This window comes from Spinacia oleracea, chromosome 6 (genome assembly GCF_020520425.1).
Source record: "Spinacia oleracea cultivar Varoflay chromosome 6, BTI_SOV_V1, whole genome shotgun sequence".
Taxonomy (NCBI): Eukaryota; Viridiplantae; Streptophyta; class Magnoliopsida; order Caryophyllales; family Amaranthaceae; genus Spinacia; species Spinacia oleracea.
In genome coordinates, this window is record NC_079492.1 from 144805614 (window position 1) to 144824647 (window position 19034).

At 35.4% G+C, this 19034-nt stretch overlaps 1 protein-coding gene across 2 annotated transcripts; it reads right to left on the reverse strand.

Annotated features, from left to right (window-relative positions):
• Positions 1-4857: 4857 nt before the first annotated feature.
• LOC110803423 (aminodeoxychorismate synthase, chloroplastic) lies at positions 4858-16824 on the reverse strand. Of its 2 annotated transcripts, XM_022008931.2 has the most exons (14): positions 16654-16824; positions 15874-16265; positions 14793-14924; positions 14342-14409; positions 12784-12848; positions 12466-12532; positions 11442-11723; positions 11195-11312; positions 10676-10947; positions 9261-9340; positions 8891-8978; positions 6992-7074; positions 6292-6909; positions 4858-5627 (listed from the first exon to the last, which is right to left on the reverse strand). In XM_022008931.2, exons 2-14 carry the CDS (start codon positions 16208-16210, stop codon positions 5099-5101), a joined length of 2739 nt encoding a protein of 912 aa, XP_021864623.1. In that variant the 5' UTR covers positions 16211-16265; positions 16654-16824; the 3' UTR covers positions 4858-5098. The 2 variants fall into 2 exon arrangements, with proteins under 2 accessions (XP_021864623.1, XP_056686810.1); XM_056830832.1 differs by lacking the exon at positions 16654-16824 and having other exon boundaries at positions 15874-16645.
• Between the last annotated feature and the right edge of the window lie 2210 nt (positions 16825-19034).

Genomic DNA, 19034 nt, shown 5'->3' on the forward strand with positions numbered 1-19034 from the left:
GAGGTACCTTTTTAGTTTAGATATGTTACTTCTATAGTTTAGACATGTTACTTTTTTTTTTATATAATTTTAGAGGAGGTACTTTTTTAGTTTAGGTATGTTACTTCTATAGTTTAGATCTGTTACTTTTTTTTATAGTTTTAGGGGAGGTACGCTATTGGTTTCGCGCTCGTCACACCATCAAGTTGATGGTGTGACTGGCCTGGTCTCACAGGAGACGCGTTGTTAAATATCTCTGTTCTTTATTTGCATTATTTATTTAATTTTCTTGGTTCCGTTATAACAGAAGTAGAAGGATGATTAACGGTTTCCGCACATGAGAAAAATGTATCACTTGAACGGGCCGGTCACCAGAGGAGGATCATGAGACATAATTTGAGAAACCATGCATGGTTATAATTAAGTTATTGAATACAATATATAGTTCGCACATGATATAAATCTCTTGATGCATGATAATAGGAAAAAAGATTTAGAAAAAAAGTCAACGGAGATAGAAAGACGACTACGTAGAATGTTGATCATTCCACTAATTAAAAAGAAAGAAGTTCTGCGTATTTATGATTACATTTTTAGCATTGGTCGTGCACGATTGGCTAGCTTGTAGAATTAACTTTTACTTTCCAGCAATGATCGTCGTAGACAAGTGATAAGCAAAACTCTATAAAGTATCACCCCAAGTTTCATATGTTCCAACTAGATAGTCTAGATGTCTTAGAAGTAACTAACTTAATCGTGACAATTCACAAAAGTACGTATGTATGTAGTGATGTAGTATATTTTTAGCTAGATACACCAAATTCAGACTTATCAAGATATTAACATTTAGATAGTAAATTTTCTTATATATTCTATTTTTTTAGATAATTATAATACATTTTTGAAAGAATACTATCCTAACTTTTATGTATTTTTCCTTCTATTTTTTTCCCAATTAGATTCACGAGCCAGTTTTGTATGCCAAGTACGTACTCTCCTTAATCCTTAATTAAATTAAGGCTCTCGGCTCACAAGTCACAATCCTTGAGAATTTGACCTTTAATTGGTTTGGGATCGAAATTCCCTACAGCTTTGACCTAAACCAGTTTTGTAACATTTCCAATAAAAAGGACTTGTCTTTTTCTTGGTTCGGTCTTCATTTTATCCTATGTTAACTCATGTTTCATTCTTCAAATGTTTATATGAGACCGTCTAACACTTATTACTGTCAGACCACGTGTTATGTACGTATGTCATCCATTTCCTATCTACCAGCTTGTATACTATTAGGCACAGTGTGCTAGTATCTGATATGAAATAACTGATAATTATACTTAATTGTCATTATCAACATTATTGTAAACCATTCAGTTGAATAACGTAGTAGTACAAAATTTCCAAATGAATAGATCGGCAATCATAGAAAAGGTTAGGAAGCTGATGACTTGACACTTTAATGTGTCATATGATATCAAACTTTTAACCAGAATAGTTACAAAGCCAGAGATATCATTATTTGATGCATGATTTATAAAATTTGATGGTGCTTGTGTGCTTATCTTTCTAAAGCAAGGAATTAACAAAGTTTAACACTACTTTAACTTCATAATAACCACAATCTCCTCGACCTTTTTTAGATACTAATACTTCTCCAACACATTTTAGACACCTATTAAGTGTTCTTATTTTATTTTTATTATATATAAATTAAATAGAAATCATAATAACAAAAAGTTTGTGTATAAAAGACACACTACAAGAATTTGTATCTTTAACGACAACCTAATTACGACGGGGTCAAAAAACCCGTCGCAAAATGCTTTTGCGACGGGACTAACAACCAAATAAAGACGGGAACAACCGTCGCAAATTAATGTCTTTTATGACGGGTTAACGACGGGATTTTCCATTAACGACGGCCCCTTTTTATGACGGGTTCGGGACAGGAAATCCCGTCATTAATCAACAATTATTGGCCTTTAGCGACGGAATTTCCCGTCGTTAATGGTAAAAAAAATTCGTAGTGACAACCACATACACATGTTAACACACATTGACTACTTGTCTTGAGACATAGAGATTTCACAATAGAACTCTATCTCCACCATTGTCTTCAATTCACCTTGTAACGTATTTCTACTCTCTATCATGTTTACGTACACATGCACCTTGTAACGTATTTCTACTCTCTATTACTAATGAATTAACAATCATCTATTTTTTTTTACTAAAATTTAAGACGAAACTAGGTAGTAAGCGATAAATAATATATTTGAGCACCACTTGTACATACGAGCGTATGGAATGGCTAGTATATACGGAGTATTTAGTTCTCATAATAATTCGTAAGAAAGTCCTATTTAATTTAAAGTTAAACGGAAAAAGGCTACTATTGTACCTAATAATGTACACCTCCCGGTAAATGAAGACCTACTCTGCATTATCAAAATACATTTTAGTTCAATGGGAAAAATGCGCCTTCTTACTAACATGTGTCATGTATGATGTATCTGTGTTTAAGATGTGTCGAGAAGGCGGCAATGGTAGAAACACTATAAGAATTTGTATCATTAGTGACAATTCAATAATGATGGTTCAACAATCCCGTCGCAAAAGCCTTATGTGACGGGAATAACAACCAAATAAAGACGGGAACAACTGTCGCAAATGTCTTTTACGATGGTGTTAACGACAAAATTTTCCATCAATGACGGCCCCCTTTTATGACGGGTTCGCGTTAGAAAATCTTACCACTAATGGCCTTTAGCGACGGGATTTTCCGTCGTTAATTGTACAATTTCTTATTAATATTTCGTACAATTTAAACCGTGGAGTCGAGTGGTCCTAATTAAAAGGAAGATAATAAGAAAACATGTACATGACCCTCGAAAAAACTTAAGGGCTGTTAGCATAAATGACCGTAGCAGGCAAGCTAAGGGAATGCTTGACCTCCCGGTTAGCGATACGCCGATACACCACCGGCCATTCTTTTGTAGAAAGCGGTCTAGCTTATTAATTAAGCAAAATAGATTACTGTTGGAAACACAATTAGGGAATACTTAATTAATCTTATCTCTAATGATCTTTGATTATGCCTTTCCTCATAAAATCTAGTAGCTTAATTTGGAAATCTATGACATTGGCATAGCATAAGCATAAGCATATTTGCCCGCCCCAAACAGCAACTTACATTAAAAATTCAGGAATAAAAACAATACTAAAATTTAAGAATATTCCACTCTTTAAATTACTATTTAGTTCATCAAATGTTGACTACATCATAATGCTCACGTTTTAGCCCCATTACATTATTAATCGATGCTTCTAATTAGTATATAAAGTCCACGATTTTATTCACATATGTTGATATTATGTGATAATTAAATAACCCAGTTGGTCTTGCCATAATAGGTACTCATTTTGTTTATTAACCAATTAACCAATAATTAAGCTGGGATTTGAATCATTCAAATCCCAACATTTGAGAACGAAAACAAATCTTGCTCAGCCCTTTATCCGTAACTGGAGCACGCGAGACAACAGGGTTAGTCACCGCAGTCCGCCCTCTTTAGGTCATCAAATGTTGACTACAACATCATAATGCTCACGTTTTAGCCCCATTACATTATTAATCGATGCTTCTAATTAGTATATAAACTCACGATTTTATTCACATTATGTTGTTAATATATAACCCAGTTACTTAGTCTTGGCAATATGATTACTCATTTTGTCTGTTACCCAATAAGCTGGGGGGGTTTGAATAATTCGAATCCTAATATTTGGGTACGAAACAGATCATTGCTCAGCCCTTTATCCGTGACTGGAGCACGCGAGACAACAGGGTTAGTCACTGCAGTCCGCAGTGGACACCTTAATCATACAACAAAAAAATAATTATTTATTATGTTGTTAAATAAGGAGATGAATATGCCATAGCACCGAATACGTCCACTATGAGTTATCTATGAACTAAGCGCGAATTTTAAACATTTTCCTTTGCAAGAACATGTTCTTTAGAGCAACTTCTTTGATCCTTTGTGTCTGTTGTTTCATGATACTTTCTTGAACTCTCTATGATGTCGACCTACACTTTCAAAATACAATATCGCCTTTAATTATCTCTCTTTTCATGCTCCCCTAAATCCTACTGTAATAAGTTTAGGTATAACTAATTACGTAGTACTACTTACTAGTATGTAATACATGCGTAATGTGTGCACGCATATTTCACGCGCCAAACGAATGGTATGCACACATGCTACGTACGCTTGCATGTAAGATACTTAGATACATGCTCTATCATCCACTAGTGATATCATTGTGTTGTGAGTAGTTTATCTTACATTATTTTGTTCAACATTCTGACGAGATTCCATAAATTTTTGAAATGGTGGTTATTTTGTTTTCAATTAATACATCACTCGACACATAGTATATTTGTACTCCCTATGTCCCGGAATACTCGCAACGTTTTAACTGGACCTATGTAGAAAACAGAACCACTGCAAATAAATTGTCTACCAATTGAATCCAATCGGGACGATTAAATCCTATTTGGTCGAGAGGTAAGCCACTGTAAGGTCAAGTGGTCAACATACCATAGGGTGTGTTTTCTTCGCCCGATTTGATTTTCCAGTCTGAATGTTTTCTGCGAGCGTTTTTTGTTTTTTGTTTTCTTCTAGTGAGATCTAATCTGATCTAATAAATAATAAGAATAAAGTAAAGAGAACATAACCCTTTGGTGCCATGAACTTCCGCTTCCAAAGACAGTTGCATGCTAAAATGGACCGAATCGGCCGTCTGAAGTTCTGGACCGATATGTCACTTCTACTTATCTCGCCTCCAAAAACATTGAATCCAATCTGAACAAATTGATTACCTATAAATATTGCTTGCATAAATAGACCAGTCAAGTACATTACAACATTGATGTGTGATGCAGAATCAGTTGCATTTCTAATCAATCGTCTCTTCCAACCCGAATTCTGCCTATGTATGTATGTATTTTTTTTTTTCTATGCTATATCTGTCTCCAATTTTTCTTGTATTCTAACTTTCTAAAGGTTCAATAGAGGTGCTACATAGGAATACAATGGTACATTAGTACAATTTCCTGTTAACTAGCAGCTTCATTGATGGGTATTTCACCAGACACAACAGAGTCTGTTTCGCATGCTACAATAGCCGTTGTGGTGGACCGAGTTTTAAGTACCATTTCTTCATACTCATCCTCGGGTTTCGACAAAGCAACGATTGCACCTCCGGCACCAATCGAAGCTTCACCCTCGTGTATAACAACCGTCCTTATCACGATGTTCAAATCGAACGTCCCGTTAAGTGAGAAGTACCCAATAGAACCAGAATAAATACCTCTTGAACAAGTTTCAAGAGAATCGAGAATCTCCATTGATCTTAATTTTGGAGCACCTGTCATGGATCCACCAGGAAATGCAGATCTAACACTATTGACTGGACTTACATCTTCACACTTCTTCCCTCTTATTGTACTTACCATTGTGTGTACGGTGGCGTAAGACTCCACATCCATGAGTTTGGGCACGTGAACAGAACCGGGATCACAAACCTGTCCTAGGTCATTTCTGAGCAGATCAACTATCATCAGATTTTCAGCCTGATCCTTCTCACTGTCATAGTTTAGGAGAAAGTGTTATAAACAGAGAAATGCAGAGAGAAAAAAAAAGACTTTTTGGCACCATAGCACTTAACTGGTTATTTACTAGCACAAAGTTGAGTTCATCAAAATATGATCTTTCAAGAAAATTAATCTCTTCCTAAATTGTTACTTCTTTTTTTAATTAAGGCCAACAGAGTTGTTTTACTCTTTAGCTAGAGTTTTACTCTCATACTAACAAGGAATATATTCTTTTTGAAGGAATGTAAAGATAGCCAGATAGGCAGTATAAATTACTTGGATGTCTTGATACAAGAATATGGAAGCACTACATAAAGAGCAGATAATTTAACATTATGGCTAATCAAACCAATGGTTCAGATTCAGCAAAATGTCATTAATTCTGTCATTTATAGAGTTAATGTTGGTTGTACAGATGAAATGAGCAACTTCTTCTACTAGTTATATGGTGTTAGCCTAGGTTGTTTATTTTATGGCAGATGAGGTGTTTTTTCTCAACCCTTTCTAGAAGGTGGGGGATGAAAGACTGATGCTTTTTACGCCTAGGGCTAGGAGTTTTGGTGGTCACTATTTTGGTGCACCCTTGTACTTATTTTTCCTTTGGTTAGTAATAAAATTTCTTTACTTGCCAAAAAAAAACAATGCTTCAGATTTACCTGTATTGAAGCTGCAATTTTAGCTGTTCATCTCTTTCTGGAGTTGAACCTCGAGAGATGGTACCTTTAATTGGCTTTGCTTCCAGGATACCATCTCTATCCAAACGCAGAAACCTTTCTGGAGAAGAACAGCAGATGCATAGATTCTCTTTCGGGAAGTTCAGCCATGCAGCATACGGGGCAGGATTCTGTTCTCTGAGCCTGAGGTAAAGATTTAAAGGATCTACCTTGTCAATATTCTTCCTCATCTGAGTTGTGAGACACAACTCATAGCTTTCTCCATCTTTGATATATCTAAGACACTTCTGAACATCCTGTATGTACTCATCTCTTGATTTTTCGGACATGAAACCAGCCTTCAGTGGAGACAACACAGGTGGACAGATTTGATGTTTGTTGTTAACATCGGTAGCGCAACCTTTCAAGTTAAGAAGCTTCAACTGTATTTCATCTAGCCATGATGGTTCAGCTGAGCTTTTGTCCCGCACTGACAAAATGTAAACATCACCATTGTGATGATCAATTGCCAAAAAGTTATCTACAAAGAAAAGGCAAGCATCTGGTGCAGAAGATTTGTGGCAGTTAGATGCAGATCCGCACTCAACTTTTAGATTATACCTGCAAAGTTGTAACAATTTGGGATATAAATGGCAGATTAGAAAGTGGAAATTTTCGGTCTGTGACGGCTAATATAACATACCCAATGTAACCAACATATCCACCGGAAAAGTCAAAAGGCAGCCCTTGATAATCTTCCTGGTCACAATGCATTGATTTGAGATCCTGTTGCATGGAAACCAAAGTATGAAACTTTTAAGTCTACTCATAGATTACGTTAAGATCGTCACAGATCAAACAAAATAAACATTTTAGCATAGGTGATCCCATATTGATCTACAATGACTTAAAATTGAATCTTAAATGACTCACAATTAACTGATTAAGTTAAAGTATAGAATGAGAATCCTATACTTGTATGATATATATTAGGGAAAACCATACACGTCACCAGTTTCTAATACACTAATGAGTTATGTACTTCTTTGACATAAACTACGCAAACATGGGAAAAGATTAGCTAAAGTAAACTTCTAAATTTTAAAGCAAAAGTAGCCTCAACAGCTTAACACCTCAACATCCAAAACTCCAAAGAATAATAAATGGAACATATTTCAACACAATATCATTCTAAATTCATTTTGTGACCAAGAAGGAAAGAAGTGACTCATCCACCACAGGAAAATAATTTTCCCATTTTCTGTTTTTTGGTTTATTGAGGGGTGAAAACAAATTTTCTGGATGGTGGAAAGTTGCTCTTCAGGGTAGAAAACATTTTCCATTTGTAAGGACGGGATGCCACATTTTGTTCCCCACTCCTTACCTCTCTTTTTCTCTCCTCCCATCCATCCTCTCCCTTTCACTTTCCTTTCTCCAAAACTTTTCTTGCAAACAAAGAAAAACTATTCACAAATTCTTATTTATAATGGTTGTACAATAAATATTGTACACTAAAGTAAAAGTTAACTCAAGATGTTTAAAAGTTAAACTATATATGTAAAAGTTATCCATTTTTTAAAGATAAATTTTTTCATTTTAATAAAAATTGTTTCTTCAAAATCACTAATAATGTATAAAATTAATCATTTAACCTTTTTAAAATGCTTATCTATCAACGTTTTTTTACTAATCTAAAAGTTAATCAAAACTAGATTAAAGTTACAAAAAAATAGATAAAAGTTATCTTGGTGCACAATAAATTTATTGTACACCTAGTGCGCACAAGACCTTTTGGAAACTATTTTACAATTGTGTTGCCCTTGAAAATTGTTTACCATGGAAAAGTTTTTCCGTCAAACAAAAAAGATCCTAAGGCCCTAACAAACAACCATTACAGATAGGAAAAAAAACATGTCAAATTAGCTACAATGCCTTCCTACGATACAAACTTTATAAAGAACTTTTTACCACTTTCAAATCTCAGACAATGAAGTCATTGGCATTAATCAATATTTCCAATTCAATATCTTCTTACGCACACAAGTATTATTATATCACAATCAAGGAGTATCCAGAATGAGAACACAAGTTCAAAATCTCTATTTCCTCCTTTCCAACTGTTGAAGACCCACATACTTCATGAAGTTTTCTTTTCCACTACCTTGTAATTATTACTTACTGATCCAAACTAACAACAACTTCTAGGAGACAGCAAAAACATGTATGCATTACAAGTAATAAAGAATTAGGAGAATAATAGGACATATATCTGAATCATCTGATGCTTCTTCAAACATCAACCACAAAGGAAATATAGGAGGAATGTAGTAGAAACTCTACTTGTTTCCATCGGTATATAACCTTCATTTCCTTATCTAGGTAGTGGGTTTTGATACCAAAGGATTCACTGTCCTCAGGTCATCCCAATACTAGTATATTTGACTCTATATCCACTGATCCAGCAACAATTAATTGAAAGAATTGAACAGTCGTATCTCTTTTCATATCTAAATCTCCAAATGGAAACTTAGTGTAACCAGGTAAAGACTAAAGACTGCTGAATAAGCTAGGGGAAAAAGAACAAAAAAACTAGCATGCATACCTTGTCTAAGAAATCAAGAAAACCATTTTCCAAATACATGCTTGTAACATTTCCCTGAGCATTTGCAATTGAGAGATGACCTCCAGTTCTGAACATTGAAACATTGCATAACCACAAAGAAATGTTTGTTTTAGCTTCTCCAAGTAAAAGGAAAAACAAATGAAGAAATCAATAACAATACAATCATACATTGACATTTTAAAGACTTTTATCCGGTCTTAGAAGAGGAAATAAGAATTTCAAGACAAAACAATTATTGAAGAGATGCTTCAAACTGTGTTTCATAGATTATGTTAATCAAATGCAAGTAAGAGAAATAGTACAAACAACATAATAATCATGATAAACTGCATTAAGAGCATAGTCCGACCTTTCATCCGACAGTTTAAAAGTAAGCTGCTTCCATAGAGATCCACCTTTTGTCCCCATAAACGAAAAGCGAGCTCTTCCCTGACACAGATGCAACAAAATGTTGAAAAAACCCACTACAAACTAAAATAATAAAGAATAAGAAAGCGAAGTACTATATTTAAATTTCAACATGTAAAGAAAGAGAAGTATCTGGAGAGGGAGGAGTGGAGGACGAAGTATTATCAGGGAGAAAATTGCTAGTAAAATACAGGTGGAAAACAAAAAGAAAAACAAATAGGGGCTCCAGCCCTCCACATCACTCTTATTTAGTTACGCACATAAACTGATTAATAGAGGTCTTCATGAAGAATCTGGGATCAAATACAAACAAATACACATTATTCTTGCTTTGGTATTTGAATCAAATCACATCATTACTAAAATTTCATTACTATCCACATTATTCTATAAGTAGATTTTACTCGTGTGATAATATCAGAACATGCACCGATTCAATGAGCATTGTCGTTTAACTAAAGCAAATCCCATTAAATATTATCAGAGGCATTGACAATCAGTATGTATCAGAAAAGAGAGTTAATATAGTGTGCATTAATGTACGAGTTAAGGGAGTTTCAGCAGCACGATGTAAGTGATAACAACTGGTCTACTAATCGAAAAGGTAGTTGTGAACAAACACCTCTAGTTGATGAACCCCTGAGATCCATCACACTCTTCTGTATAATTGATAGGCAATGAGGCCATATATTTCCTTCTCATTACTTAATTATCAATACCGACTCTTAGAATAAATAATATTCACAATTACAACACCAATGAAGTTAGAACGAGATATTATACGACGGTATGATTTTAGCAATAGACCACCCTACTAATCAATTAAACCTTGTACTCTAGTGGAACTAAATTCTGTTTCTAAGGGATAAGGTCATCCACATCTACGCCTTTCATAATTCTATCTGCAGGGTCCTCAGACTCCTCACAGGGTTTTGAGTTTGTAGCGGTATTTATTTAAAAAAAAAACTTGACCGTTCTTTAGTCTAATGCAGTAATGCTACACCCACTACTGATTCGTCAGCATATGCATTAACATCCCATTAGCACAAACAAACAACTGACACAGGTGTTTGTATAGACAAAGGTTGTTCACTTTCAAATTTCAACTACTATGATTCTTATTTGTATTGCTCCCTTTCAAAATCTTTCAACAAGCTCTTCAGAGCATGCACTTTGTTCATCTAATGATAAATGATAAACACATTCCTTCCCAATACAAATTCATCCACCATCATCGAAGTTGCATTTTCCTAAAAACTGTCATTTAAAAGTTTAATTGGGGAAAGGTGGAATAAAGCTCCGCAGAGATACAAACAGCCAAGAGAGAAAATATAGGGTCACAGATCTCCAACAAACCTTTTCTATAGATGAACTGTCTAGCCAAAAGGTTTCTTCAGCGTTGCAATTCTCAAAAAGTTTGGAAAATATATTTCTTGCCCCACCAACTTCGTTAGCAAGAGAATCAAGTTTACTCCACCTCAGTTTCAGGTGTTGAACTCTCATACTCTTTCTTGAAATACTAAAAAGATTGCTGATACTAGAATGGCTAATGTGATTCTCCTTATTGACAAATGGTCTCCTTGCCGATAACCTGGAGGGCTGAACTGGCTGAGGCACCTGCATGCATGCTAAATAAACTTTACTGCTCAGATTATAAAGAGTGTCCATGTATGCTTTGCATCATTATATGCTTGCAATGAATATATGATGTGCAGAAATTCAACTGTCAGTTTTCTTCTATGAGCAATAAAATTAGATCAACCAACAAGGCAACAAGCGATACACCACTGTAGCATTTCATTAGAAACTAAGATTGGAAAGAAAGCTGTAAAAGTTCCAGGGGAACTAAATAAAACACCGGGAAAGCCACTATACCATTTAACTTCCTATTAGAAGATGCATGCCCAAATCCTTGCCAATAATCCACAGTTATGTTTCTAAAGTTCAGAAACATCTGCCTCCCATAATTGGTTGCAACACTCTCAGGATGAAACTGGAAGTAAATACAAGCTCTCATCAGGAAAATAGTCAAAGTCATGTTACAATTACAAAAGGTATACTTGCATATTAAGAAAGATATAGACACGAGAGACAAATCAATGGTAATGCAAGCAGAACACACCTGCAAACCATAATGAGGTCTGCTGACATGCCTTATACCCATGAGAACTTTTTCACTTTGTCCACGATCACCGTAAAAAGAGGGCAAAGAATTTCCATCTCCAGGATAAGAAGGTGAATACTTCATGCTCATTTTCTGGCTTCCCTTGCTAGAACAGGAATCAGGGATCAAGCAAGAAGTATCAAGAAAAGTAAGTGTATTACTCGAACAGGTCCATGCTGTGGGAACAAGTTCTTTAGGCAATGTGTCCTCATCTACAACAAGTGAATGGTAACGAACAACCTGCAACATCACAGCGAAGGGCACCGATGATGATTAACATCTTAAGAGAACACACTCCTTGGATAAGCTATAACAGCCTAATAATAGTCTTAGTCTTTCCCAATACATTTCCACCACTAACACTATTCCAATTTTCAACCATTTGACATGGTCAACATGGTCATCCAAATCCGAACATATCTTAAAATAAGAGGGGAAAAACATATAAAATGACAAATAACAGTGCGAGCTTACATGAAAAGCATTTCTATACATGAAATATGTGAAATCACTGAAATATATAAAAAGCATTTCTACACATGTGAGAACACTGAGACAATTTCTCAAATTCCAATTTCAACAAAAATTGTGAAAACAATTATGAGTAACCTAATCTTACATCTGGACTATAGTTTGTTCAGGACTTTGACAAGTCAGGATCCTCTTTTGCTTAGAATAAGCACACAAAAAAATCCATTACTGATACTATTACTGTTCGTCTGTCTTCAACTTGAATTTTACTTTTAGAGAATTATTGACCAACTTGGCAATCCAAGCAACAGGAATGCGTGTGACTGTGTCTTTGTGGTATTGACAACAGAAATATCCTGACCAACACATAAGCATATGCGCGCGCACCCCCCCCCCCCCCCCCCCAATTTGTCCATTACACATACGCAAAAAAATCCGCACACAAAAATGTTTGTTTTCTCAATGAAATTTTATCAGAACAACGTAAGCATTTCTATTTCAATCAACTAACCTTGAAACCAGAATTTTCCCCAGAAGGGATGTTGTCAAATAGTCTACTACCATCATGCACAATCTCACTGCAAGGGTATAACCAGAATATAATGAGAGGTAAGGCAATACTGATGGAAGGAAAAAAGATATCTAAGAAAACACTCCATAACTTAAAATTATAGAGTTCATTTTCTATGCTTAAAAACTATTCAAAAAATAGCAAAAAGAAAAAAGATATCTAAAGAGAATACTTCATAACTTAAAAATATAGAGTTCATTTTTATTGCTTAAAAATAAACTACAAACAAAATAGCACACCAGAGCAGATTGTAAGTACCTCAAGCGTCCATGTATCGGTTGAGATGCATGTACAATTTGAGCACCATGGACATATCCTAATGCCTGTCAGAAAACAGTGAATTGAAAATAGAGAGCTTGACAGTTAGGAAGAGAAACATGATAACCATATGCCATTAAACAGGTTCGAAACTATCTGCTCTAAACGTAGAGATACAGAATTCAGACAGCATAAGCATGTTCAAATCCTATAGGCTAGGACTAATTAAAAAAACAGAGAGTCCACTATCCACAGCACCCAAACCATCAGAACATGATCTTCCTGGATAAGCCTCTCATTCACTTATCATTTGGGTCAGAAAATACTCCTTGATCTTTGTTTGTAAGAATTACTTGAAGTCAATAGGAACAGACTATACACTGATGTTTAGGTCCTCGTTTAGTACAAACATCAAAACTTCATGACTCAACACCGAGTCGAATCCGGAAAAATGTTTCTCATAGGAACAAAATGGTGAATAAAGGATAGGCTGCATAGACAACTCAGATAACTACAGAAAAAGGTTTCCATAAAATATAAACATCAATTGAAACTCAAGGCTCATATCATAGTATAAACGATTAAATTTTTAATTGAGAAAGTTTCACAAAAATTTTGAGGTATATTTTTTTTTTGGTGCGAATGAGCCACAAGGGCGGGGATGAGAATCGATCCCAGGATCACCTGAAATCGGGATGGAAGCTCTAACCAACTGAGCTATCCATCACTCTCAAATTTTGAGGTTTATGAACACCTATAAGTTACAAAAAAGTTTGGAGATTTTGTGCAATGTAGAAGAACTTGAGGAAGTCAACAAGTATTGCCAACGTAGAAAGCAATTGATGAAAATGCCAAGAAAGTATCATTTACATTTACATCCAAATGACAAATAGATTGACATAGTCAGGAAGTTCAGATGATACAAATGAAGAAGATTAATGGATTGATGTTAAATTATTAATTTAATTCATCAGTTAAAACGAACAGTAAAAGAATTTGTAGTTCGTATAGCCATACTTTATAGAATGTTTACAAACTTCATTGATTTGTTCTAAATTCCAAGGAAATCATCCATTATCCCCTTTTATGGTAACTTCAACTTTTTTGGCACCAGCCATCAGGTGGCTCTGTGGATTAAGATTAAGACTTCTAGCAGTGGCAGATAACATTCATGAGTCATGACACTTGGGAGTTGGGATTAACCAAATCAGGATTCCATCATCGGTAAATGACGTTGCAGAAAATAGAAGGAATTGGAGCTATTCAAAAGTAAGGAAATCTAAGATTAACAAACTAGTACTTTTTCCAAGCTCGTACATAATATTGATATACTAAATGCCTTCTTCATATCCAACCCTCGTCACAGTTTGAAGTGCCCCATGTCAGTTTGCAACTTACCAGTTAAAACATCAAGCAAGCAAAAAACTTGTAACATACTTGTATTTTTCTTCCATTGAAGTTGTTGACCAAAAATTCAGTATGTTGCATTCAACAAATTAGCAAATAGTAAGAGACAAAATGGAGTAGTTACTTAATTAGGCCATAGACCAAATTCTACCTGATGTCCAAGGCAAACACCCAAAATAGGTATATCCCTACATTCAAGCAGCAGGCGAAGGCATAACCCTGTAATTGAAAATGCAAATCTCAGGTTTTACAATCAAAACTATGCAAAAAACCAAAAAAGGACAAAAAGCAACTCCATCGCAGAGGTACTTCTACACTAACGGCACGCAAGTGAAAGTCTAGGCGACAATTGATGTTTTAGAGTGTTCTACTGAAGGTTTCAGCTAAATGTAACCACAATTCTGATATTGGAAATGTACCTTCTTTTTTTTACCAATTCCGACCATATATGATTAGAGCACTAGTGCAGATAATTCACCGCTATTTTTGTTAAGTCAAGGACTGAATCATCTTGGGAAAAAGGCATGATTCAAACAAGTGAAGTAATAATTTAAATGACTGGAGCCTTCATCTCTTATGCATGCTGAGCAAAATAGTCTCACCTATATCAGAAGCACACATTGGAGAACCAGGGCCAGGTGATATGACGATATTATCAAAGGCTCTTTCCTCGTACAAGTAATAGTAAGCTTCTTCCCATGTCCATTCATCATTGCGCACCACAACAGGAGGAACTGGTGCAAAGATTAAGAAATAGTGAAAGCTGTCAGCATTATCATCTCCAAGTGGAGAATATTATACTCATGCTTGAACAAGCGTCACCATTTCAAAATGGAATAAGTAAGGATGCAGGCTGAAAATTTAGAAAGAGGAACATTTTTATACTAAACATTTGCAAACAATAAAAACAACCCAATAAACGGATGATGAATAGTTTAATATAATATCAAATCCTTGGACCAACCAAAGAGCAAACAAAAGTTGAAAATCTTTTTAAAAATGAGGAAAAATGTACTCCGTACAAAAGAAGAATTAAAACATTGTCCTGAAGTATGAGGTCAATAAGATCCCATGTTCACACAACCACATATTCTAAGAACTCAAATATTTTCCCTTAACAGAGACAAAGGCCACCGAAATCGAACTTCCCAACATCTCACGAGTTCAATTACTCAAGAAGTTATACATATGAGGGAAAACTTGTGTTCTCACGCGGTGGTAAGGTGTCCTGGACCACTTCTTGCATACAAGTTAATCTCTTCATACATGATAAAGCACATGAATTTAACTGACGGACCAATGTATAGAAAGGCTCAAGGCGCAACAAGGCGATTTGGAGTTCCCAGCGCCTTAAGTGAGGCGCCCTAATAAAAAGTTAAAAAAAATGTGAAAAAAATGGTGTGTGCCTTGGGAGGTGCGCCTCATCGAAATAAACTCGCCAGACAATAAAAGGCGCTAGCTCCAAACGCCTTACGCCTCAGCGCCTAGGCGCGCCTTTTTATACACTGTGACGGACATACAAGAGAATTACCATGCTAGTTATCCATTGAAACTATTCAAAATCTTTATCAACATGTTAGAAATAACACAAGCTCAAGCACATAGATCAAAATTCCTACAATAAATGAAATGTAATGCGAGTCATAGAGAAAAAAACTCAAAAAAACAATGAGAAAATCATACCCTTGTTGGTAACAGACAACTCTTGGTAAATGTTGAAAGTGTAGCTATCATAATTATCAATCAACAAAGTCCTAACATACTCCAATTTCCGATTATTATTCATCTCTCCCCATTTCTTCTTACTCTTGGATACCTCCTGCAATCCTTCAGGCGCCAAATGGCCCGACGAGGCAACAACCGCTCTCTGAGCATCATAACCAAAATTACGAAACTCATCCTTCTTAATTGGCCTCACAGATGCCTTCGGCAAAGGAACTTTTGTTCTGTTGGAACGAAAACCCTCCGGATGAGGATTGTTCGCCTCCAAAGACGATGAACACCACAAACTGATGCTCATTTCTCCCTTTTTCCACTAATCAATCTGATTAACAATCAGAAAACAGTTTCCAAAGCTACAGGAAAACAATTCAAACAACAACTAATCAGTGGATCATATTTTGACTAGTTCAGTTAACATCAATCATTCTTATTCAATCAAAAATCAATTTATACACAATTAACAAACAATATCATATCATCAACATAAAATGGGAAGCACGTCTGCACAATGAACAATTGAACACCAATCAAAATTGTAAGTCCAGTTCGAGTTCGAGTTCGAGTTCGAGTTCGCGAGCTCAGTAGTCATTAACAGTACTAAAAGCGTTCAAATTAATTAAAATTTCCTGAGAAAATAATATGTAGAGATCATATAAAATGGACTGTAATAAAAATATTTCGCTCATTTCAATAAAAATTAGGGAGAACTGAACAAAATAATAGAGAGGAGAGAGGAAGTACCGCAAAGAGAGTTTAGCGTAGCAAAAGAGCAGCAAGATATAGAGGAGGAGAGGGTGGTAAAGGTTGTGAATAAGAAAAACGACGGCGGAGGCGGCGGCGATGGCGGTGGAGAAGAAGAAAGACGGAACAGTAAAACTGAATAACGTCTCCCTTCTTTCAATGAAAAAATTTCTGTGATCTTTGGTATGTGTGCGCCTTATACCATCCATGCAAAGCTAGTGGCCCGTGGCAGCCGTTACACTTCTTTTTTCTTTTCAAATTGTAATTTCTGACGTCACCTACTTTTTCCTTTTTAAATGTAGAAGTAGAAGTGTAGAACATATGGTAATTGTGGTGAAACAATTTTGGCACACCAAAAATTGATTTGATGCACTCGTAATGTGAGCAATAGAATCAATGAAGTATTTTTCTAGTGGTTAAAACTGAGTGAATAGGGTACGATAAGTCTCGGGAGTAGATTTTTCTCTCCTCGATTTTTAATTTGTATTATCCTATACAGCTCTACTAAAACTTTTACCCAAAAAGAGAAAAATATGAGCACAATTTTATTTTATTTGCTACGATTCACACCACCTAGTCTTTCTCTAGTGGTTAAAACTGAGTGAATGTGGAGCTAAGACTTTGTTGTTCTTGTTGTTGTTGTTGTTGTTATTGTTGTTGTTACTCTATTCTTAAGTGGTGCGTCAAAATCAATATAGATGCGCTAAAATTCTTAAATGGTGCGTCAAAATTTATATAGGTGTGCTAAAATCCGTTTTCAATATTTATTTTTTGTCTTTGACTCGAATGTTTGCTTTATGAACAAAAAAACAAAAAAAGAACTGAACTGAAAGCGGTCGGTGCACCGCACATGATTAATAGAGTAAGCTGTAAGCAAGCGGTTTAGGTTGGTGGAGCAGTGCCGAATTATAACTTATTAACTTTACATCATGATATTGGATTATTGGTTTACTATTTGGACCATCTTTCCCTTTAATTTCACTTTGGGACAATGGTATTTTGGGCCATGGTCCATTATGGCGCATTATTGTTACTTGTTAGCATTGATTTTGACTCCAAGAGTCCAAGGAGGTGATTATAGTATTTTGGTGTCGTGAGTGGTTAAGGGTTTCTTGCTCTTTAATTAAGGTCTTAAGTTCGAGTCTTGAATATGAAAAAACCTTAGCAATTTTGAGTCATTTATGGGAAGACTTATGTTTGATAATGTCAAACACACCCGAGAAAAACCAAAGATGACTTGGATGATGTTAAAAAGGACAAAGAGAAAGTGGACTTACAAAATGTAGCATTACTACATTAGATAGAAGTGAATGGAAGAGTAAAACCTTTATGATTAACCACATGAAATAGATTATCGGTAACTCGGTTTATGAAATGGACCGCATCTTTTTTGAATAAGGGCATGGCTTTATTGTTGTTTGGAAATACTCTAATATCTATAAGAAAGGTGTAATATTACTAATACGGCTAAATATAATAAGAACATACATTGGTCAATTGACTTTAACGGGAAAAAAAATAAGTTTATAGGAAAAGTCTCTTGGTGAAATTATATATCTTTTATCCATTTGACTACATTGTGCAAAGCAGACATTCCTCTAATCTTCTAGATCTCTTTCACACTGGTAGATTTGCTATATTCCGACGAGCTGCATATAAAATCTAGCCATAACTTTATTTTCGTAGTGATTGGATTAACCGGTAGGTAGTAGCTAGAAAAATTATAAACACCAGCGATCAAAGTGTTGTCCTAAATTGTTGCATGGTGAGTGCATTCAACAGAACCTACATATCCTAACGTGTCGTGTCAGACTCTAAACGAGCTCGTCGGAAGCCTAGCACGTGCGCCGACGAACATTGCCACATCTACCTACTGGGTAGATAACCCGCCACTAATAGAACATTAAAAACAATTAATAAAACTGACGTTGACTCCCCTACCACTACTCTCTATTAGTGGTGGGTAGTTTACCCGGTAAATAGATAAAGGTTTTTTCCCACACCAACTGCTTAATGGACCCGGATTCCTGAAATCTAATTCCCTTATTCGAAATAGTAGGTATGACGCTAATTTTATCACGACTCTTTAAGCATTCCTAAAGGAGGACTCATCACAAGTATTTCGAGGAATATCATAAGATGTCATACCCTAGACTTCCTTCTTTACCTTATTTCTCCCTTCTCAATTCTCATAGTAACCTAAACTTATTAGCCCTCGCCTAACTCTGTATAATTGCGAATTTCATAAGTACCAACAATCTAAACCTTTATTTGCGCATTGTTGAAAACTGACAGAAACACCAATCTTAATGGACATATCAACAAGAATAATGACGAAGACTATTCTAACTTCTGCTCACTTTTCTGTTAAAAAAATAAAT